The sequence below is a fragment of the Leuciscus leuciscus genome (genome assembly GCF_965113295.1).
Source record: "Leuciscus leuciscus genome assembly, chromosome: 3".
NCBI classification, from domain to species: Eukaryota; Metazoa; Chordata; class Actinopteri; order Cypriniformes; family Leuciscidae; genus Leuciscus; species Leuciscus leuciscus.
This window is the reverse complement of record NC_138727.1, coordinates 46323300-46347963: the sequence shown is the minus strand read 5'-3', so window position 1 is coordinate 46347963 and position 24664 is coordinate 46323300. Positions and strand designations below refer to the sequence as shown.

At 38.9% G+C, this 24664-nt stretch overlaps 1 protein-coding gene and 1 long non-coding RNA gene across 3 annotated transcripts; one reads left to right on the top strand and one right to left on the bottom strand.

The window, feature by feature from the left end:
• Positions 1-5177: 5177 nt before the first annotated feature.
• On the top strand, positions 5178-19313 carry LOC309494823. Of its 2 annotated transcripts, XR_014204435.1 has the most exons (4): positions 5178-5195; positions 17290-17365; positions 17655-17917; positions 18677-19313. It is a non-coding gene; the product is annotated as an uncharacterized lncRNA (long non-coding RNA). The 2 variants fall into 2 exon arrangements; XR_014204436.1 differs by lacking the exon at positions 5178-5195 and having other exon boundaries at positions 17272-17365.
• Positions 19249-23268, bottom strand: srd5a2a (steroid-5-alpha-reductase, alpha polypeptide 2a). Its single transcript, XM_082164253.1, has 5 exons — positions 22875-23268; positions 21469-21632; positions 21009-21110; positions 19869-20019; positions 19249-19509 (listed from the first exon to the last, which is right to left on the bottom strand). Exons 1-5 carry the CDS (start codon positions 23246-23248, stop codon positions 19443-19445), a joined length of 858 nt encoding a protein of 285 aa, XP_082020379.1. The 5' UTR covers positions 23249-23268; the 3' UTR covers positions 19249-19442.
• Between the last annotated feature and the right edge of the window lie 1396 nt (positions 23269-24664).

Below are 24664 nucleotides of genomic sequence, written 5' to 3'. Positions count from 1 at the left end.
ATTAGAAACTGATCTCTGTGTGTGTGTTTGTACTGTTAGGAGAGTTATTCCAGAGCAGAAGGTTGGAAAGTACAAAGCATTTATTGCTAAGAGACACTTGCACTCAATTTCAGCCAGAAAACCATTAGCTCTGTTCCAAAACCTAGTGAGATGCCTACACAAGTAGTGTTTTAAGATAACATCCCAGCAAACAGGGAACGTTCTCAGAACTTTGGCTAATGTTCTCGAAAGGTTCTATCAAAGTTATGAACAAACATTCTAGTAACATTAATAGAGCGTTCAAAGTTATCTTGTCTTTAATAGTGTTCTTAACTCTTTACTCGCCATTGGCCACGGAATTTTCCGTTATTTATGAGACAACTTTCCCCGCCATTGATGGAATTTTCACACAGGCTCAGAGATCCACTCGTTGACGATCACACGTTGACTTGATTGGTTACAAGGTAGTTTGTGACGTCAGAAACACCAACGATTTCAAACCGTGTTTTTGAGACTGTCTTTGGTTCACTGCAGTTTTAAGGAGAAAACACTCAGCAATGATGTTGACTTATGAATTCGCACATGGTTTGTCTTAAACCATATAAAAAATATATCACATAGACATATAAACAACATTAAAAGCTTGATTTTCACCACAGGGGGACTTTAAATGATAGGCTACTACTTGTTTTAAAACATTCAGAGAACATTCAAACATTGCCATGATGAATACAAAATGATAAAATGGAGTGTTGCCTGAACATTTTGAACTAGAACATTTCAGGAAAAAAAGTTCCATAAAAGATGTATAAATAATGTTTGGTGCTAATGCTGTGAGATAATTGTCAAAGACTAAAACTCTGAACGAATGTTTGTTCATAACTTTGAAAGAACCTTTCCAGAACATTAGCCAAAGTTTTGGGAACTAGGCTACCGATGTTAGCTGGGTATGTCGCATAATAATGCCTCGTTTTGGCCAAATTGTGAGGCCTTCATGGAGAAAGCAAACCCATAATGCATTGCAATGTGGTAGGTGAAAACATCCATCCATTCAAGATGGTGGAAAAAGTGAGAGCACTGTCAAATAGAAATACCTAATACCTAAAGTATCAAAAGAAATAGACCAATTGTCTATATTTGTGGCGTTGTTAGCTTAGCAACATGCTAGCGAACAAACTGTTTTGAATTCAACTGTGAGTTAAGATAGTTTTCTGTGAAGTGCTCTACTGGTATGAGTTCTTGCTAGGCAGTACGTGCTTTTGGAACAGAACCATTGTATGAATTTCAGACGCCATATACACTCACGCATTGTCCTAAACGCTAACCAACACAGGTCTCTCGACAGACAACTCAGTTCACACAGTGCACAGATTCACGCACCCTGAGAAGACGGAGACCTATTCCTTCAGAAACACTTTCCCAGCGCAGCCACACCCGGAGCAGAGTCAATAATTAGGCCCGTATCGTGACTCAGCCTACAAATGTGTGTGTGTGAGTGTGAGACAGCGAAACAGAGACACGAGACTGCGCGCGTGGGAACTTATGTGTCCTCAGATGATGATGTCAACTTTCTTTTAGGCCGAAGAATGTGAAGAATAAGGGAAGGAGAAAGACAGGGAGATAACGGCAGAAAGGACAGCAGTCGCCCCTCAGGCTTTAGTCAGCAATTTAGACTGCAATTGCATTGACAAATAGTTTATTTACAGACTAACAGAGGCAGTTTGCCACTGCCTGTATAGTGATTTGCAAGAACATGATGTTGTTGTACAGGCTATTAACATAGTGAAATAGGAAATCATAATTGACTCCATTTACTTTCTTAATGCATGTCCCTGGCAGGGTTAGCAGGTTTGCATAAGAAAACCAGCCAAAACCCGCCCAATCGCAGCCAAAACAAGCCCAATCACGCTCCACGTTTCGCTGAACCCGTGCACTAAAAAAGCAACCCGCAGCAAAAGTTTAAAAGTAAATACATTTTATTTGTGTCTAATTTCATATGCCCATTGTTGTTCCCTACTTGAGTTTGTAAATTGATATTGTTTAATAAAAAAATTTAATAAAATAAAAACAGTATAAAAGTAGCCAAATTCTGCGGGAACACCACAGACCTGGCAACACTGGTCCATGGTTTTATTGTGTATGATTCATCTATGCATGTGGTTCCAAAGAAGAAAATAATTCTAATAATCTTTCATCAAAAAACAATACATACATAAATATAGAAAACACTTAGTATTTTTTTCTATCTATATAATATATAGCCTACAAACTCAACCAATAAATAAATAAATAAAAAGATTTACATGCCATGAATCACTCTTTTTCAGCCCCAAAACCATCTTACATTTTGTCAGTGTTGAATATTCAGTTTCAAGCTAAATGGTCAGATTGGTCAGACAAACCTGCAACCAGACTACATTAGACTTGTGCGCACATAACTTAACATCTTGTGAAGTCAAACTAGAAATCACATGCTTTTATGCTAATAGCATGAGATCAGTGAAACCCCCTTTTATTTTTAAATGTAAAATGGTGAAGAAATAGCGAGAAATGACAATAAATACAGTTACTTTAATACCTAAAGAGTCCATTAAAATACCAAGTTTTATATGCATGCATTGTTAGCTTAGCAACATGCTAAACATAAACACCTGGATTTTAATGCTAATAGCATATGCTAATAATGATACAGAGTCACAAAACCACACATTCTTCCATGAACTGATCACACTCACACTCACACAAACACACACACACACACACACACACACACACACACTGACACACTCCCGTTTCCTCTTTAGTTCCTTTAATCACTCTGAAACATGAGAGTGTTTAAGAGAGGTCATAAAAACAACATAGGCTACAGCCTTGCAGCCGAGAGAGAATTTGGCATTTATCTAGAACGTTCCTGTGTCATGGTTTTTAAGGTCTCTTTTATCTGAGCCGAAAACAAAAGCTGGATCTTTGGTTTCGGAGTCAGGAAGTGATCAAACAGACGGCCGGTGTAAGACAGTCTAGATTTCAGGGCCTCGCCGTTAGCGATTAGCTTATCTACAAGGCGTAACTGCTGTGTTATTCTTCAGCGTGATAACAGTCTGATTTGCTTCTCTGATGTTGTAGATATTTCCCACAGTATCATATCCTCAACATAGAGCTACACAGGGCTACTTAAACACTTCACAAGTGGCTTGTTGACAAAGAGGTTACCATGTTTTTGAGTAAGTTAAATTCACACATAATGAACATCACAGCAAAAGAAAACAAAAGAATTACTTCACCACAAGTCAGATATAGGAACATATGTATGTTTCTGCTTGTTGCATAGACTAATGACATTTAATATTTGACATAACCAAGGCATTTCTTGGTTTTACACTGTTCTGGATGATTTCTATAGTGTTACTATGCAATTGGGTCTTCTTCGGGTGGTTGGTAAATTGTTGCTAGTGTCTTCTCAGTGGTTATTAGGTTATTTCTATGCTGTTCTGGGTTGTTTTTAGGATGCTCTGTATGGTTGCTAGGTGGTTTCCATGTCATTGCTAAGTAATTGATAGCATGTACTAGGTGCTTGGTTTCTTTACTTAAAGAATCGCAGAGAAAAGGAAATAGCAAAAGATCGTTCCGTTCTTAATATTGCGTACATCTGAGTGTAACAGATCATTCGAAAAAAGATTATCGACAGATTATTGTACAATCTACAAATGTAGATTCTGTGCATTGGTTGTTGGTTGTATGCAGGCACATCTAAATGCAAGTTTGAGAGGTTTGTTCAAGAATATTATTTAATCAATATTTTCGTCTTATTTGACCAATGTAAATATTTACATTTACACATTTACATTTAGTCATTTAGCAGACGCTTTTGTCCAAAGCGACTTACAAATTGGGACTAAATTAAGCAAGTCATCGTGAAGAGGCAAAAAACAACGCAAGAAGTGCTCAAAATACGAAGTTCAGGCATTATTCAGAGTAGCATAAGCCCGATAAGCGAGAATTTACAGAAAAAAAAAAAAAAATATATATATATATATATATATATATATATATATATATATTTTTTTTTTTTATGAGGTTAAGTGCTCACGGAAGAGAAGAGTTTTCAGCTCTTTTTTGAATGTTGTCATGGATTCTGCATTCCGGATGCCGGTGGGGAGATCATTCCACCAGCATGGAACTGTGAATGAGAATGTTCTGGAAAGTGATTTTTTGGCTCTCTGTGATGGGACCACGAGACGTCGCTCATTGACCGATCGAAGGCTTCTGGTAGGGATGTAGACTTGTAGGAGTGAGTGAAAGTAGGAGGGAGCTGAGCCTGTGACAGATCTGTAAGCAAGCGTCATCCATCCATTTAAACATCCATGAGAGAAGATAAATTTACTTGAGAAGCAAAATTGCATGAGATGTTCAGGCTTGTTGTCAGAAAATATAACCTCTTATTTTAAACAAGTGTGTTAGAGCTGGTCCTGTTGCAGTGTTTTAGATGGAGTATGTGGTGCTGAGAGTCCAGCTCTCTCTGTGGACTCACCACTGGGCTGTTTGTGTGTATTTTATCACCCTACAGTGCAAACTGTTGACAAACCGCATGCTATTGCAGTGCACGAGGAATGTAGGTCAGGCACAAGTAAAACTAAAAGACTGACCTGTTAAGGCCCTCTGAAGTTCAAAAACAAAGTGGACGAAAGCCCAGATTCACAGATGTACCGCCAAGCACTTGAGAACACGCACACACACACTCATTCGCCCCAGCAGTTATCATACATGCTGATCCAGCCCCCACATATATTCATTTCTGTGCTATTTGTGAGGGCGAAAAGTTTTTTTTTTTAAATCTGTTTTTTAATGAGAATGCAAAAATGACATGATGATAAATCATGTTTTAAGAGTCAAGCAGTGATGTTCAGTTCCCAGAACAACGGAGAGTCATCTTTGATTGACAACGATTCATTCATTCCCGTCAAAACAATTACTACCTATTACCTCCACCTTTGATGGCATCATCAGGACATCCTTTGTTACATCACATATGAGAAGCTACTGGAATAAGGTGTGTCCACCAAAAACACACACACACACACACACACCCACCCACACACACAGGCACACACTGTTATCTCGGTTTAGATACTGTACATCTGCAGTTACAGGTAAAACTATTGGGTGTGTCAGTGCTGAGTTCCATTTCAAGTGTTCTGGAACAAACCTTCAAAACAAAGGTAACAGAGCCTAGGCTGAAAGCTTAAAAACGATTTTAAACCATTTTTAAACCATTAAACCATTGTTGTAGTTGCTAAGGTGTTTCTAGCTGTTGCCTGGGTATTCTAGGCTGTTGCTGATATGTTCTTAACTGTTGCTAGGACATCGATCGACTGTTGCTGGGGTAGTCTGGGGTGTTTCTGGAGTTTTGTTAGCTGCTGTTGCTAGTGCATTGCTAGGCTGTTGCTGCACTGTTCTCGGGAGTTGTTACGGTGATTCTAGGCGGTTGCTAGTGTGTTGCTGTGCTGTTCTTGGTAATTTTTAGGGTGTTGTCAGGTTATTACTGGACTATTCTAGGCTGTTGCTAGACTGCTGCTGGGATGTTATAGGCTGTTGCTATGGTATCACTAGGCTGCTGCTGCAGAGTTCTATGGAGTTGTTTGGGTGTTGCTAGGCTGCTGCTGGGGTGTTATATGCAGTTACTAAGGTGTTACTAGGCTATTGCTGGGGTATTCTATAGGCTGTTGCTAGTGCATTGCTGTTGCTGTGGTGTACTAGGGAGTTACTAGGGTGTTACTAGGCTATTGCTGGGGTATTCTATAGGCTGTTGCTAGTGCATTGCTGTTGCTGTGGGGTACTAGGGAGTTACTAGGGTGTTGCTAGGCTGCTGCTGGGGTGTTCTATGCCGTTACTAAGGTGTTACTAGGCTATTGCTGGGGTATTCTATGGGCTGTTGCTAGTGCATTGCTGTTGCTGTGGTGTACTAGGGAGTTACTAGGGTGTTGCTAGGCTGCTGGGGTGTTCTTTACCTGGCTAGGCTGTTCTTGGGCTATTCTGTGTAGACAAATAAAAAATATATGATAGATCATATTTGAAATTCAAATATCACTCAAATTTTGTCTCAAACATTTATTTTTTATTATTGTTATTATTATTTTTAAATGCAGAATGTTTTCTGTGAGGGTTGTAGGTTGTTTAGATGTAGGGTTAGAGTTTGAGGATAGAATATACAGTTTTTGCTGTATAAAAACATGGAAACCCAACGTGTGTGTGTATGTGTCTGTGTTTGTGTGTGTGTGTTTCCTATTTTGCATGTACTGTAGGTGAAGGAAAATTATGCACGTTTCCTCTTAAAATGTCCTCGGAGTGAGACAGAGAGGGAAAAAAGGGAAAAGAGTGGGTGAGAGAGGGGAAAGGTCTCACACTAATGGGTATAAGTGGTTACTGTCATCTAGGAAATTGCCCTGAAGTAATGGAGAAGGTACTACAGCTTCTCCATTTAATAATGGAGAAGCTGTAGTACCAGGTGTTACACTCACACAACACACCCAGGCAGACACAAACACACACTTCATTTTTTTTCATAGAGATGTAGCCCGGAGGCTGTTGTCCTTCAAAAGTGGTAGTCATTATGAAAAGGAGGTAAAGTAATAAAACTTCAACATTGCAGACTAACCACAACACATGTACATGTATTTGCAAACACACAAGACTTGACTGTGTATTCAGTGTTTTATTGCATGTTTTTCCATAATACCAGTATAATAGCAATTTTTTTGTTTTAAATAAAATAAAATAAAAAATTATGAATGGAAGATCATTTTAAATAATAAATACCCATATCAGTGGGGGTTTTCCGCTCTTGCTATGAACATGGTGGTCAAGTCAGCCGAGGTAGTGCTGGGGTGCCTTGACAAAATCTGGTGTACGACAGCCTCCAATTAGAGCAACAATTACAACAACATCTGTCCCAGGGAGCAGGTGGTTTCTACAAGGCCCTGAGAAACTTAAGAAAGAATGAGTTTCAGAGCCATTAAGTCAAGATCACTGGTGCTGAAGAAGGGAAAGGTGCTGGATACATTTCCGCTTCTTGCTATCTGGAATGACGTGTGCCTCTATCCCAATAGCCCATTTAGAGGTTATTTTTAGAGTAAGCTCTTTGATTTCGCACTGAAAGACTCTACTTCTATTCAAAAGTCCAACAAAGAGCTTGAAGATTGGCTTAATCTTGGATCTACCAGATCTATTGCATTCTGCCATGAGTCTTGTGGCCTTTGCTGGTCTATGCTGTCCCATTGTCAACAGTTGAATCTCTAGAGAGGAATATCAGCAGATTTCTCCCTATAGGTGTTGGGTTTTTCCTGGAGCTTGAGTAGTGGAGCACTATCTGGAACCAGTAATGCTCTGCAGCTCCCATTCACTGCTCTCACTGAAGAGTTTATGGTGGCATGAATGAGAGAAGCCCAACCGTACAAAGATCCAAGAGACCCAAAGCTGTCATCAGCCAGTATAAAAGTGAGAGAAATGGAGGGCGGAAAATGCCTTGGAGGTGGAGGAGTCCCAGCTAAAGCAGAAGACATTGATGGGAAATGTGGCAACTGGCTGAGAAGGTTTGGGAATATTTCCCAAAGGTCCAAGTTGGAAAGGCTTGGGGCAAAGACTGTCACACCTGATCCAGCAGAATGTATGAGCTGGTTTGGAAGAGGAGTAGGTTATGGATGAAATGGGAAGGCATATCTCAGTGCAAGATCACCTGGACAAACATCATGCAGGCAGACTACTTTCATGTCAAGTTCCTTGTCCAGGCTGTGTATGACCAAGTAAACCTCCATGTCTGGGGCAAAAGCGAAACACCCTCCTACTCCCTGTGTCCAGGGTAAGGCTCATTGAAGCATCTTCTCAGCGGCTGCCTTGCGGGAAGGCCATTACCAGGTGCTCGGGGCAGTTGCTGATGGTATATCTAAGGCCATAAATACCAGCAAAAACCACTGTGCCCCCACAAAGTCCATCCATTTTGTGAACACTGGAGAGAAACACCAGGTACATGCTAAAACAAGGTTGGGCCTCCTCTAACTTGCTTCTGTTGAAAGTTGACCTGGGAAAACAGTTGAAGTTCACACCGCACGCTGCAATAACATGACTCCGGACAGACATGATCATTAGCTCTGAGGCCACAAAACAGACGATCATGCTGGAACTTACAGTGTCCTGGGATGGAAGAGGCATTCGTTCGAGCGGAAACATGCAAAGTACCAGGATCTGGTGGATACTTTAGCTATCTGTGGGCCACTGGGGCGGCAAAGAGAATATAAGCCATCAAATCCATATAAAGCTACAGAAACAGCCAATAGGTGGCTTAAGAGAGCTGATCCATGGGCTGTTGTTACTGGGGCCTGATCAACCCCGGCCGGGTCTCCTGGGTCTGATGTTGAAAGACCCAAAACCCTTGAGGACCCAAGACGATGTATCTGCTACATCAGATTTTTTTTTTTTCTTGTGTAGCGGAAATGAGGCTTCCACAGTTAAAAAAATTTTTTTATTGAAAAATGTAATTGTTGTCAATAGCAGGTGTAAACAAGACCTCTGTGTCTGCACAAGCCCAGAGAGAATGGGTGCTGATTGGAGGATTACCATGTGCTTGTGTGTGTGTATGGGGGGTGGGGGGTAGTTTGGGCATGTTACTGTAACACCCTGTAAACACACTGTAAAAGTTTCACACTGTAAAAGTTTCCCACACTAACTACGTGTGTGTGCGTGTGTGCGCATATGTGTGTGTGATGACTGCCATATAGCCCTGAGCTTTTTAGCCAGTTTAAACTGTTCTGTCATTCCTTCAAAACCTGCCATTTCTCTTTCCCAGTCTCCTCACTGCATGGGAAGACTGGCAACTGTTTGAGGAGAGATGGAAATAAACAATCACCCTAATACAGGGAATGAGTATGACACATGTTTTCTGTGATGTGACTTTGTCGTGATCCATTACTACTGTCTGTTTCTGTGAATCTGAGACGTGAATAAAGACTACAAACCAAAACTGAGACAGACACTCCCTCTCATTAATCTTTATTTAGCGTCTTATAGTGATCTAGTAGGCCTATAGAAGTTGTCTTGACACACACACACACACACACACACACACACACACACACACACACACACACACACACACACACACACACACACACACACACACACACACACACACACACACACACACACACACACACACACACACACACACACACACACACACACACACTCACTGTGGGGGAACCTGGCATGCTCTTTGGGGGATTACTTGTGGAGTTACAGTGTATGTGAGGGCAAATTCTCATGGGAACTGCAGAGATGTTGGCCTGTTTTAACAATAGTTTGTTTACCACACAGGCTAATTACAGAGTAAGTCTGGTGTCGAAATGAGTGGGAATGCTGTATTGTGAAGGATATTTCCAGAGAATTGGATTTATGGAAGCATTAATGGAAAAGTTCACACAAAAAATGAAAATTCTGTCATTATTTTCTCACGTCATTCCCAAACACATACGTTGTGATTTGTGTGGTGAATCTTCACGTAGATATTTTCCAAATATTCCGGGAACATTTCGGAAAATGTTTACCAAAATTATTAGTATCAGTTGTTGTTTTACATGAAAGAGCTGCTTGAAGATGTTCCTACACGTTATAAGAGCATCAGTTGCAATTGAGTTTTCCTGTAATTCCTACAGTCATGTCAGTGGAACGGAACTCTGTGGAAAGATCTTGCATTTAATGTTGGAGTATCAAATCCTCCGAAAGCTCCACACCCTATCATTAGTGTCTTTAAACAGATAAGACCCAGATGCTGCACATTCCTGGCATTATAAAAGAAACTTCACAGACTATAATACATGAATGTCAGAACATCATTACATTTAATGTTTTTGGAACATCTATGCAGTGGAGCAAGATTGTAAACCATAATGTCAAAGCAACAGTTTTGGCTTTGACTAACTTAAAATAAAAATTATTATACACACAATAACACGAAACACATTATTGACTGCATAATATGTTGCATGCAGTTCACTAGTATTCCCGTGCGAACTATTGCTCATCACTTAAATCCTGTGATCACTACATGCTTATGTGAGGCTATACTATATGTGAGTAGCTCCCTCTGCTGGTGCTTTATAGGCGTTACATTTTTTTTTCTCAAATGAAAACCTACCTGTTTGATTGATTTTCTTTTGAACCAATAATATCATTATGCCGCATGAAAAGTTAACCAATTAAGTGTCCTGTCATTCAACAGTTTAAAGCATTCCTCAAATCAGCTTTTAAGCCCCCCTTTACTCAATAACTGTATCCCTTAAAGGGTAACAAAACCCTAAAACAACTTTTTTTTAGTTAATGATCTGTAAGACTGGGGCTTTATTAATGCTGTTCATTGATTCAAGTACTTGATTCAATTTTTTTGACATTAGTGTTTAAAGTGTTAATTCTACAAAAATGGTGTAAAAACGTCTGAGTGCTGCCCTCTTCAGGTTGAACGGTGGCTACTGCAGTTGAATTTTCTTATTGAAAGTTGTGGTACCCTCTGACGTCAGAGGGCACCAGCTAACCACGCCCTTGCCTACAGAGAGATGTGTCTCAGATGCACGGTTGTTTCCCTTCGGCCTCGTTTACATGCAAACGGAGAATTGGCCTGTGAAAACGATTCTTTCTAAAAACTCCGGCCAGAGTGGAGATTTTAGAAAACTCTGTTTGCACGTTTGCATGTAAACTGAGAAAAACTGAGTTTTAGGCAGTCAACGTCACAGTATGCAACAGAACTTGCACTGCGTCAAAGGTGCGACGAAAAGAGAAACACGAAGTGTTATAACTTCTGCATACATTAACTGATCTTGATGAAACTTCAGCAGTGTGTTCGTGGTAAGAGGCCGATCAGATGGATGTAACTATTGTGAGTCAAAGTTATAGCGCCACCAACTGGCAGCAGGAAGTGTGTCACTTTCAAAATGCTTTTGACAAAAGTGGAGGGGTTAGTTTTACCAACAGTTAAAAAAATCAGTACGTATATTGGTCTCATCGAGCCGGACAACTTTCTAATTTACAGTCGTTAGCTCCGACCAACAGGAAGTCAGATATTTTGGTTTGAATGTGGATTTCTTTGCAAAATCAGCCTCTGAATTTTTACTCACTCCTCTTAAGTGGTTTATTTTATTCCCACCAAACTTTTTCAACATGATGAAAATACATTAAAGATGCTAAATTGTGAACGGATAATACATATCTCAAACAGTTTTGCTATGGCGAGGGATTAAAGTAATGTCAAAAATGGAAACACTAAAAGCCTCATATCTTCTAAAAATGTAATTATACACCATTTATTTCTATATAAAATTATACAAATATCAGAACTAAACCCATTTTATTCTTTTTTTTCAATTTAATAATTGTTTAAGTTTAAAAACAGCCAGAATGTTTTTTTTTTGTCCAGAAAATAAATAAATCATGTCATTCATAGTGCTATACTGCCCTCTTGTGTTCAAAATCAGGTAGGCCTATTGTATCTATATAAAAATATACTAGGTATGTGATGGTGAGAATATTTTACCACCGGTTAATCAACGGGTTAATCAATGTTGTGGAATATTTTGAGTGTATCATAAAATCAGAATAAGGTAAGACAAGTAATATTTTCTGTCTTTTGTATATATATATATATATATATATATATACAGTATATATATATATATATATATATAAATATAGCTGCGAGCAGCGATGAAGGGCCAAAGCTGGCGGCACCGCCACCCCGGTGCCTTTAGGTGTGCGACCAGAAAATGTCTAACGCCCGTTTCACACATATTCTGTTTGCAATGCGTATGCGGTGCGTATTTTTTTCCGTACCCATGTTAACAGGTTAGAGCTTTCACACTGCACGCGGATGCGGTCCGGCGATCCGTTCCAGGAGAGGTGCGTATACAGCAGTGCAGAGATCGTTTCCGCACCGAGTCTATTTTTGCTGTGCTGCACGCGCTGAATTAAAGTGACAGCGCATGTTTCGTGGTCAAAATGAACACAGATTGACCTGAAAATGTAGTAATTTCACCATAAATGTGATTAATTAAATAAAATGTAGTAATCTCACCATAAATGTATTTAATTAAATACTACTTTTTTTCACTTTAAGACCAGGGTAAAGCAAGGAAAGCTACAATTTACCTCAACAAGGCGACATAATGAAAAACACTTGTCTCATTCGTGGAGGTGGAAAAACAAGTTATTTGTGACATGCAAGATTTATTGTATTAAAATTTAAATGAAAAAGAAAAGGCATGAGAGTCGGCTGTTTTTGTCAATTTGAAGTTTTAATTTAAAATGTTTGCAATTTAATATAAGTACATGGTTAAATATTTGACCACTTGCTTGAGCAACTTAATATAAGTAGAAGTAATGCATTGAATAATAGGCTGACGTTGTTTAAATTGTGTTTAAACGTGCATACGTCTATTAAAGAGTGTATATTGTGTACAAAGAGCATCGCAATGCTGAGACGGCGTAAATCAAGGGAAAATACAATTTACTTCAACAAGTCAACATAATGAACACACCCGTCTCATTCGTGGAGGTGGAAAAACAAGTTCTTTGTGACATGCAAGATTTATTGTATAAAGATTTAAATTATGCAAAAGAAAGGGTAAGTCTGCTGTTTTTGTCAATTTTAAGTTTTAATTTAAAATGTAGGCTATGCAATTTTAATATAAGTACTTGGTAAAATATTTTACCACTTGCTTGAGCAACTTAATATATAATTATATAGAAGTAATGCATTTAATAATATGTTGTTTAAATTGTGTTTAAACGTGAATATGTCTATTAATTGTGTACAAAGAGAATCGCAATGCTGACAAAAAACTATTTTTAAATAAAAGTTGCTGATAACTTCTGGATTTGAAATACAAATAGTGAGTATGTATTTGTGGTATAGCCTACAGCAGCGGATCAGTTAAGCACTGCAAACGCAGCATATGTGAAAGCACTATTGCACGTGCTGCTCCTGCACTGCATACCCACTGCAACACAGAGTATGTGTGAAACGGGCGTAATAAGGGGAGATCAGAGAAAGTCTAATGAGGGGAGAAGTGCCACTCAATAAACTTCCGGTTGCAGTTCCACTCTGGTTCCATATGAGGTCGCTCACAGGACGAGTGCAGAATGAATGGAGGTCTATGGGCTATACCCCTCAAAATCCACTTTTCTCAGGATATAATTTTTTGTCTAGTAATTTGAATGTTGTTTTCGAAAGGGGATGTAAAGAAATTACACATTGCTTGGTGTTAGATTAGAGTCACTTATTTGCTTTAAAAAGTCTTTCAAAATGTCAATGACGTCATACACATCGTATGACCAGAGATACTGCTTTACGGCAATCCTTCAGTCACTTTGGTGCTTTCGCGCTCTGCACTTTCTTTTCTCTCGAGGCATCGACAACACAGCTGACACAGGTAAATACACGCGCTAGAAGAGTTTTTGTTTTGTTTGTTTCTGGTCCCGCTTCAGATGCCACGATGCCATCAAGCGGTATCTCTGGACGTAATCAGTCCTTCACTGACCAATCAGCGTTCATTAACAGAATGCTAGCGTGATGGGCAACAACAACTCAACCTGTAAGAAATCGAAAGGACATAAGTACTCGTTCATTCAACTTTCGATAACCCATGTTGAACTTGCAAAACCTACAATCAAATCTGAGATTTCTCAACGGCAATCGGGTGAAAGAGACAAATTTAGCCGTCTAGCCCCAATAGCCGCGTTTCCACTGTCGGGCCAGGGCCGGGCCAGGGCTTTAAACGGGCCGTGCCGGGCTGATAGCCTCGGGCTAATAGCACCGGGCCTGCGTTTCCACTGTCGGGCCAGAAGCTCCACAGCGCTTCACTAAAACACGCCCGTAACACGCCTCTCTGGAACAACGTCACACTAACCCATAGAGACAGAGCGTATTTAGGCCACGCCCACACCCAGGGGGAAAACAAACCAACTGTCTCCATTGACTTTGCATTGCGAGAGGCTGCCTCCTTGTCATTTCTTGCTTCTAACAAAAGACAGAAAAATGCCTAAAAACTGCTGTGTGACAAGGTGTACAGCAAAGAAGCTAAAAAAACCAGAAATAAGTTTTTATTAGCTCTCGACCCCAAAAAACGAGTGTTTAGGACATAAAAGTGGATACAGGCAGTTGAGACAGAGCGTCACGTGTCTCATTTCTCTGAGAACTAACGTACGCCCGCTGGAGGAGACCGTAATCGGCAACACAGGATAGTTTATCTTACAGAAATATAATACAGTATATAAAACTGACATTTGGATATTTGGCTCACCAGTGACCAAATGTTTAACTTACTGCACACGTGGTGTATTTTTAGTGCATACTGAGTGTCAGGATCCCACAATTTACCCATTCGTTCCAGCCTGTATCCACTTTTATGTCCTCAAACGCTCGTTTTTGGGGGTCGACAGCTTATGAAAACTTATTTCTGGGTTTCTTAGCTTGTTTGCTGTACACCTTGTCACATAGCAGCTTTTAGGCATTATTCTGTCTTTTCTTAGAAGCAAGAAATGACAAGGAGGCAGCCTCTCGCAATGCAAAGTCAATGGAGACAGTTGCTTTGTTTTCCCCCTTGGTGGGCGTGGTCTTCAGCTTATGACGCGTTGCGCTCTGTCTCTATTCACCAACAAATGTAAGTTTTATCAGAAAACTAATCAGAAATCACTGGAAACAGCGTTGGAAACAAACATGATAAAAGCGGCCGTTTGCTGGCATTTTTGTTGTTTACTTGAATATTTAAAACCCAAGCATCGATGTTTTACCACAGGTTTACAATAAAAAGTGATACATTGATCATAATGAATTAATTTATGTCAAAATTGCACATTAGTCACTCAGAAATAAATTACCGTTAGGTCTATTTCACAAAAGAAAGAGGACACACTTACTTCTTCAGTCGCGTCTGTTACTGTTTATCTGGTAGTTAAAGGACATATTTACATCACATTTAGAAAGAATGATAATTTCTACAAATATATGCCACCAAAAATACGACCTGAGGAGCTTTAGCAGCACTCTCTCGACTCCCATACAGATATTTTCCGTCAGAGAAACAGAGGAAGCTCCCGAAAAAAAAGTTGCTTTATTGTATGATAGTCCGGTATAAAGAGACGAGGCTACTGACAGATAAAATAAAAACATGATTGTGATAGCCTTTATGATTGGTCTGATTTCTTCAAGCGTTCACTATGTTTTTTTTACTATGCGTATCTTCAAGCGTTTACCATGTTTACTATGGTAATGGTTAGTGCGCATAGTCTTTTGCATCACAAACAGAAGGCATTCAAACATGAACGCGAGTTAAATTATTTTAAAAGTCTTTAATGCTGACAGAATCATCCGGCGCTGCCGTCTCCCGACTACAGGTAAACTCCGCCTCTGTTCGTAACCACTCCTCTAGCCCGAGCTGGCCCGCTCTGGCCCAAGGTATTCGACGGGCCAGAAATCCTGGCCGTTGGCCCCGAGTAAGCCCCGATCAAGCCCCGGAAGTGACAGTGGAAACGCGACTGGCCCTGGCACGCACTAGCACGGCCCGGCCCTGGCCCGACAGTGGAAACGCGGCTATTGACTCCCATTCATTTTTCACTCATGGCGAGCGCCCCCAGTGGAACTCTGATTGGAACTACAACCAATAGGACTTAATAGGGCGTTGGAGTGAACAGGCTTTCCGTTGACGGGCTTTGGGGAGATGTTCCACTCTCAGTAAACTTCCGGCTTCTGAACTGGTTGCAGTTCCACTCTGGTTCCATATGAGGGCGCTCACAGGACGAGTGCAGAATGAATGGAGGTCTATGGGCTATACCCCTCAAAATCCACTTTTCTCAGGATATAATTTTTTGTCTAGTAATTTGAATGTTGTATTCGAAAGGAGATGCAAAGAAATTATACATTGCTGGGTGTTAGATTTTTTAGAGTCACTTATTTGCTTTAAAAAGTCTTTTAAAATGTCAATGACGTCATACACATCGTACGACCAGAGATACTGCTTTACGGCAATCCTTCAGTCACTTTGGTGCTTTCGCGCTCTGCACTTTCTTTTCTCTCGAGGCATCGACAACACAGCTGACACAGGTAAATACACGTGCTAGAAGAGTTTTTGTTTTGTTTGTTTCTGGTCCCGCTTCGGATGCCACGATGCCATCAAGCGGTATCTCTGGTCGTAATCAGTCCTTCACTGACCAATAAACGTTCATTAGCAGCCTCCATAGACTCCGTTTCATTTTGCACTCATGGGCGATCGCCCCCAGTGGAACTCTGGTGGAACTACAACCACAATTCGGTGCAATAGGACTTAATAGGGAGTGGCCAGGGTCTCCGTAGATGGGCTCTGGTGCAACCTATATTTTCAGGATTCTGATTGACTAACATGGGCTTGAGCTTCTCGTTACACTGCCACCTACAGGTTTGGCATGCTTTTGACGGCATATACACGGGTTTGTGTGAACGAACACTTTTCTCAAAACGGAGAGGGTGAAATGTCCGTTTATGAAAATAACCGGCCACGTGTAAACGTAGCCTTAAACTCGTCTTTGATCACCAAAATGGCACACCCACACCAGCTCAGAGATCCACTCGTTGACCTGATTGCATGGTTACAAGGTAGTTTGTGACGTCAGAAACACCAGCGATTTCAAACCGCGTTTTTGATACTGTCTTTGGTTCACTGCAGTTTTAATGAGAAAATACTCAGCAATGGTGTTGACTGATGAATTTGCGGTTGGTTTGTCTTAAAGGATACTATAATAAACATTAAAAGCTTGATTTTCACCACATGGGGACTTTAACAAATCTACGGCTGTGTCCTAAATTGCCCCCATATAGGGCCCTATTTGAGGGGACAGCTATTAGTGAACATTATTCGAGTGCACTAATTCAGTCCTGCGTCATGCATTCTAATGTAGGGAATAGTGAATTAGGGTAGGCTATAGGGAGCGATTTCGAACACAGCTTACATTTTGTTCGTAAATAAATCAAACCCAGTATTATAATAGAGTCACCTGTTTAGAAAAGTGATTATTTTATCATTTTCCTGAAGTAGCTTTTTTACAAATAATAATACAAACCCCCAAAGGAGCGATGTAAAATCAACTTTAGTAAGGAAATGCTTCCTAGGAAAAATGCTTTAATTGATAGATTTTACATTACTGTAATAATTAAAACAATTCAATTAAAAATCAATAAACAATAAAATAATTTCAATGCTTGCGTTTACCTTCAACGGGGAATTTTCCTACTAATATTTTTAGGCAGGACAGTCATCGGCTACCTAAGCCTCCATCGTCAGGACCCAAAATGGTGGCGACGTGAAGCAAATAGTTGAAGGTGAGTGAGAAATTTATATAATCATGTAACTTACACATTTAACACTTCATCGTCTACAGATATTTAATTTATCAACCAGCGTATTTACTTCTAAACATGTCAAAGTAATTAACTAGACCGGTATACAATATTACTGCGTCTGAAGTGTGTGAGAGGATTCATTCACATAGAGGAGGAGAGACCCGTCATTTTAACTGCAGTGAATGTTATGTCAACTGCCTATAACCATCTCTTCCCACAGGTCTGGCATTAGTTTATTCATGTGTTTGATGTGTTTTGGTGTCTATAGACATGAGTAAGCTCCGGAGCTTTTGGGATAACTATAAAGTCCTGATTGTTATGGGCTCTGGCCTTGGCTTGGTTCACTGGGGCTGGTACTCGATCAAATCCAATCCACTGCTGAAGAAGAGCAGGGAGGACTATATTCCCGAGCCGGGCATCGTGTCGTACATCGACCCGTCCCCGCCTCCCCTGCCCCCTCTGCCCCCTCTGCCCGAGAAGAGTAGAAAGAGAGAGAGCAAAGCCAAGGAGTAACTGCAGCGGCTGCTCAAGGTGGGAAAGGTTTTACTTTTAACTGACAGTTCACCTCAGAATGAAAGTTATGTCATTATTTACTCACCCTGAGAGGCTTTTCTGTCACTTCAACCTTGAGCTGGAACTGTCATTGTGCTGCAAAGATATTCTTCAAAGATTTTGTTTTCCATTCAAGTAATAAATTCATAGAAGTTTGGAAAGAAATGAGCGAGTAAACAATGACAGAATTCATTTTAACTGGCTCATAGATAAGTGTGTGCAATCTTTTATCAGTCACTTGGGTTCATGTCACTATTTCTAGTTATTTACAATAGAATTTGAGATCACACACGGATCTTCCCTCTGATGAAATATGTGTGTGTGTGTTTAATCTTATCTGTGAAGATAACAGGATTTTCTTGATAATGACAGTTTTGGTCAAAGTGTAGAGTGTGCAATTTTTATGATGGCACTTCTCTGTTACTACTGGGCAAACAAATCCCATAGCATGTCCAAACATCACTCACTGGCCACTTTATTAGGTACACCTTGCTAGTACCGGGTTGGAACCACTTTTGCCTTCAGAACTGCCTTAACTCTTCATGGCACAGATTCAACAAGGTGCTGGAAACATTCCTCAGAGATTTTGCTCCATATTATCATGATGTCATCAGGCAGTTGCTGCTGATTTGTCGTCTGCACATCCATTATGCAAATCTCTTGATCCACCACATCTCAGATAACAACACCTCTATTGATTAACTTTTTCTTTCCTAACTTTCTCACTTGCATTTGCAGGTCCTGCACCTCCCCTTGAGGACCGAGAAGATGAGAAACCACAGCTGGCTGAGGAAGAACTGGTTTTGGGTTGCCGGCGGTGCATTTGCTGGCATCCATTTTAGCACATGGCTCCTGCAGAAGGCGATGAAGAGTTCGGTGCGCACAGAACGGCAGATCAAAAGCAAGTCGGCTTCAGAGGAGTGACAGCAAATTCTACATGCATTTGAGTGGTCATAGGGTTTATGTGTGGTTTATCACAGTGCGTTGTGATAAACCACGCTTTTTTCTGGTGACAAATTAAAATTCACACTCTGTTTCTGATGCACACATATAATCATTTGAAAGTAATTCAGTTTTAATTCTAATCTAGCGCCATGAAGCATTTACTAAGGGGAAAACAATAGTGGTGCGTATCAGTGAAACGCTTCACTTCAGTGGACTTTGAACGGCAGCTTTTCTCGGTTTGCGTTTCATGTTTGAGCACCAATGACACATGACCGATGTCATAATCATTTATGACTGATGAATAGTTTTATGACAGGTCCATGTTCAAATGGGAATATGTATAGAAATGACCATTCTCCACTATGTACAGATGTAAACAGGTTTTTAATGGTGTATTTAAAAATAATAAATACAAACCTTCAGAAATGTCCCCTTGGGTGACGTTTGTGTGTGTGAGCAGGACATGCGGTAACAACATCAGCGCTTGCAGTTCTTATTTAGCTCATGGCTTAAACTTTGTAGTTTTTTCCCTTTATAAAATGTTTATGGCCGCTGACTGTTACAGCAGAAAAGGGATCACAGCCTTTCTTGATTTGGGGTAATCTTTAAATTTCTCCAAGTAATACCTGTGAAGAAGACAAGCAGGCATTTACTTTCAGATTGTTAGCATAAGATAAAGACATAAACCCTTTACTATAATCCATTAATGTAACTTTGTGTGCTGGATTCTGGATTGACTTAAGAAGTCAGTCACCATTTAAATGTTAAGATAATGTCATGTATCCCAATAAGTATAAATACTGAAATGAAACTTTTTATCAATACTTTTTGGTTTTGAATGAATTATGTTTATAAATAAATAGTATAATCAATAGTTCAAATAAATAATAAACTACTATAATCAGAAGTAGATATCTTTAGAAGGCAGCATTTTGGAAGAGCCTTCACACTGAGTGTGCAGTGTGTTTTGGGGTTGGAGGAGCACCTGTGATGATGGTAGGCTCGTGGCCCAATGGAGCAGATGGTGAACAGAGCGAAGGAGAACGCAGGAAAGGACCAGCTGGCCACGGCGTATCCACACCATTCAACGATCTCCCCAAAGAAGTTTGCGCCGGAGACCAACTCAAACATTCCTCCTAGAGATAACACAATGCAAATATTTAGTGTACAATTGAATAAATATACACTAAATATATATATATATATATTTATTTATATATTTTTGTGATTTGTTTTAGACCATAAAGAAAAAAAATATGAATTGTCTTTATGCTATAAATTATATTGGTTACACTTTATTTTAAGGTGTCCATGTTAGAGTGGAATTATACATTTAAGTACTGAGTAATATTAATGTACAAGTACATGTACTTACTATAGGGTTAGGTTAGGATTAGGGTTTGGTTTAGGGTTAGTTGCATGTAATTTATGGTTATTACTATAGTAAATACATGTAACGTGTAAAAAGGCACATTAAAATAATGTATAGTAATGTATTTATACCTACCACTACACACATATACAATATAATATGCACACATTTATATTATATATGTATTTATATAATTTTATACTATATAATAGATATAGTAGATATTATTTTATAACTATATTTCTATTCTATATATATATAATACATGACTGTATATTTTTTATAACATTTATAACAATATATATATATACACAGTATATTTTTTTATTATAATATATATATATATAAAATAATAATATATATATAATACATGACTATATTTATTTATTATATAATTTATTACTTTTAATTTATAACAATTTATATATATTTTATATAATATATTATTTTATAATTATATTCTATTATCTATTATTTTATATACGGTACATGTATATATAAAATAATGTATGTATATATATATATATATATATATATATATATATATATATATATATATATATAATGATTGTAGATTTATTTTACAAGAAATATTACATATATATTATTATTATAAAATTATTATAATTTATATATATTATAATATTATATAGCTCATGCAATTAAGTTTTAATTATATTTAATATATTTTTTCTTTTCCTTTTTTGTACTTTTCCCCACATATTTATTCATAAATCATAATCAAATACTGACCCCTAGGGATTTTATAGCTGAGCTCTCCTGGTTTCCTCAGGTTTCGTAAAATATAGTCGCTGTGGATGTTGATGGCCATTCCAGAGAAAAACATCAACACACCTGGAAGGAACATTCATTTCAATTGAGTGAATTATAACCAATAAAACAGCAGCAATAATTGATTCCATTGAAATGAATCACGTAGTTGATCAAAAAGATCGGTCACACACTTTATATTATGTGCTGCTATTGAGGTGGGTGACAGGTTGGGAGGTTTAAGTGTGGGTTAAAGGAAGGGTCAACAGTGTAATTAAAAGACATAATTGCACAAGTAAAAAAAAAAAAAAAAAAAAGAATACATGCAAAACATGCATGTACACAATAAATGCTTTGTATTAAAAGACTAATTGAAACATTAGTACATAGTAGTCAAAGACCCTTAATATAAAGTATAATGGTCTGTAATTAGCACCAGTACCAGTAATGAAGCGTGTGTCTCTGTGCCATTCGGTGTGGTACTGAGTGCAGTGGAGCATGTAGTGACCCTGCAGAAAGCCATTCACAGAGCAGAAGATGACCGCACTCAACACAATGTACAGAGGAGACGGCCTGCCTTTGGTCAGTAAGGAAAACACAAAGGTCCTGCAGAACAGCAAAGAGTGTGATCAAACAGTCGCCGCAAAAGTGATTTTCTTTCATCCTGGAAGGATGTTTATTTCAGCTGGGATATGTGACCGTGTCATACAGTATGAGCACAGACTTACAGGATATGTATACAGAAAAGTCTTATGTTTACAGATTTGATTTGATAAGCATGGTGGCATTTTCTGTAAATGAGACCTCAAAAGAAATGTGGCTAAAAATAGATATGTGGGCAGTAAGCATGAGAGAACAGTCCTGAATGCAAGTACATTCCTGTTTAATTGAATGCAAGTGCAATCCTGTTAAATTTAAACGGTGTCTGGATTATGTTTCAGTAGCATACTAGTGGTTCAGCAATAAAATATGACAACAATGGTATCTTAAATGTTGCTTCTTCAGCTCAAATCAGGATGACCAATTTTTATATTTCCAGCTGGTTAAGTCAATGAGTATATGCATTTGAATTTTTTTAAATAAATTATTTATTAATCACGTCCATCTTCATGTAAAAGCAGCAGTGGTTCAATTGCTTCACGAGTAACAAAAAGATGTGAACGTGATATTTGCCTTCGTTGATGTGCATTGTTGCTCTGTTATGAGAAGAAGCCAGTTGACTGTTGACGGGTGCTGTTACAAAACATATTTCCTTCCTGTTCATTCCACTGAACTGAGCTGTACCTTAACTGAAAAAGAAACAACTTCTGCCTGTACACCAAAAAGACATAGAAACGTACATCACCGGGTTTAATGAACTTGAGTAACTGTACTTTACTATGCTAAAGTAGTGTGTTTGAGAGTTTGAACTAGTTTGAAGTACAAAGTACATTTGTGCAGGCTCTCATGACTTCATTTTTTTTCATTTGCCCCATTTTATTGAGCTGGTATGCCGGTTTAAATCAAATTATGATCAAATTATACTGACTAGAGCAAGATATATAAATTATAATCACTGCTGAAGATGGACATAAAGACTCTGATAGAGTTTATACTTTATGCACCACTCACTTTCCTATTCCAAAACTCAAAACAATACAAAAATCTAAACTAGTTACGTAATAGATTATCTGATACCGGCAACAATCATGCATACAGTCCTGTTTAACTGAAACTGTGTCTAGATTATGTTTCAGTAACATACTGGCAAAACTCAACTGTGCTTCTCTAGAACACTCAAGTTCCTTGTCAGTATTAAAATGTAATGCTTGTCAAGGTATTGCTAACCTATATGTGAAATGTTATTACCTTTGAAAGTAGTGCAAGCAAAAGGTCCAGAGCAGTAAATGTCTTCCTATCCCAGGCAAACTTTCTGTTGTCAAAAACAAGAGCACAGGAACAAGGAATGATGGAAGTTCCTGAATAAACCAGCCCGCCCTGGCTGGGACCATCATCCCGGGGGATTTTGTGTCCACATAACGTCCGTACGGCGTGTGCGTGGTCACTTGCCGCAGGAGGTAAAGCAATCCACCGACTACAAAAAGCCAGCTGCAATAGTGAATAGTGTTTTCCTGGCAAATCATTGCTTCTTCTGTTATGTTTCTCAGTGCACAGTGTGCTCTTCTCGCGGTTTTGAAACCACCCTCATGTAAAACCCTTGAGTTCCTCCCACCACATTTCATTGGCTCTATACAGTATGTGCCTGAAATGTACAAGAGCAGATTAACATCTGGAATTAATGAGTGACTCCAGTCACACAAATAAAGAATCCCATGGCAACACTGAGAAACTGGGATCCTGTGAGCTGCTCTAAAATACTCACTGGGGCAGTACCCTTAAGTGGGTCGCACACCAGACGAGTAGCGCAGCGCCGCGCCGCGTCGCGTCTAGGACAACTCGAGGTATCGCACACCGGACGCGCACTTTCTCAGTTTATGGCCAGCGATATTGTTATGTTTAAGGACATTATGGAATAATTAAGTAAATTAAACGCAAATCTCACGTATCCTTGCTTGATGAAGAATGAGACAACACAATGAGCCCAACGGTCAGTTGAAATTTAAAAGGCTGATTTTCGCGCTTCAGGGCAGTGACGAGCGTTGTACGCACCTTCACCACACAACGTAGCAACCTTTTGGCCATGTTGTTAAAACGTTGTTAGAAGGTTGGGTACGTTGTGCCAACGTTCTGTGTTTGCTGGACATTGAACCACCGTTCAGGGCCATTGCTTAAGGTTGTGCCTATGGTGTCTTGACAACCACTGGACAACATATGTAGCCTACTCGTCACTGCCCTGAAGCGCGAAAATCAGCCTTTTGAATTTCAACTGTTCGTAGGGCCGTCTCATTCTTCATCAAGCAAGGATATACGTGAGAATTGCGTTTAATTTACTTCAGCTAAATAAGATACGTTATTATTCAAACACAACCTAATTTCCTTATCTGATGTGACTTTTTTTTTTAAAACATCATCTGTTCAGGTATGACAAATATTTAACTTTATGCCAAAATATGATGCCGAAACTTTAATGATGAGTAACTGATTTCAGCACTCATTGAACAGGCAGCGACGCGTAGCCTAGGCTACTTGTTGCACGTTAATTTTACTTTTTTTTTTGTTTTGGAAACGCACAGAGAATTTTTTTTTGTGTGTAACTACTCGCACACCTGTTTATATTTTTCTTTGATTTGTCGTCTCATTCGTTTCTTTTCCATATTTTCGCATGTTTGCTCATGCTAGTTAGTCCACTCCCTGTATAATATGTTTGTTTGGGTTTTTTTTCTTCTCACAAATTACTTTTGGAAGTGCAATTTGATTACCATATGCAGTTTTAATAAAGTTGAATTGGCTAACCTTCTATGTCATTTTTACTCTTCAAAGTCTACACTTGCAGGTGTTGATTATAAATGAATTTACTGTTAGGCCCATAAATAATAAAGCATAAACAATATTTAAAAAGTAGGCTATATAATTATATAACATATGACTAATTAAAAATTAACCACAAAACATAACATGCTACATGGGGGATATCTATAGACCTATCTAGCGTAAAAAAATTAATTGTCAGAACGTCTCTCAACTTTGCTGAATGTCGC

Bases quoted from the DNA above. Each gene is read 5' to 3' on its own strand.
- srd5a2a (XM_082164253.1), bottom strand. From the start codon at position 23,248: ATGAAATGTGGTGGGAGGAACTCAAGGGTTTTACATGAGGGTGGTTTC. The intron at 21,111-21,468 runs GTACTGGTGCTA...TGTTCCTTCCAG, and splicing joins AGACACACGCTTCATTACTG to GTGTGTTGATGTTTTTCTCT. The intron at 20,020-21,008 runs GTCAGTATTTGA...TGTTATCTCTAG, and splicing joins CAGCTATAAAATCCCTAGGG to GAGGAATGTTTGAGTTGGTC.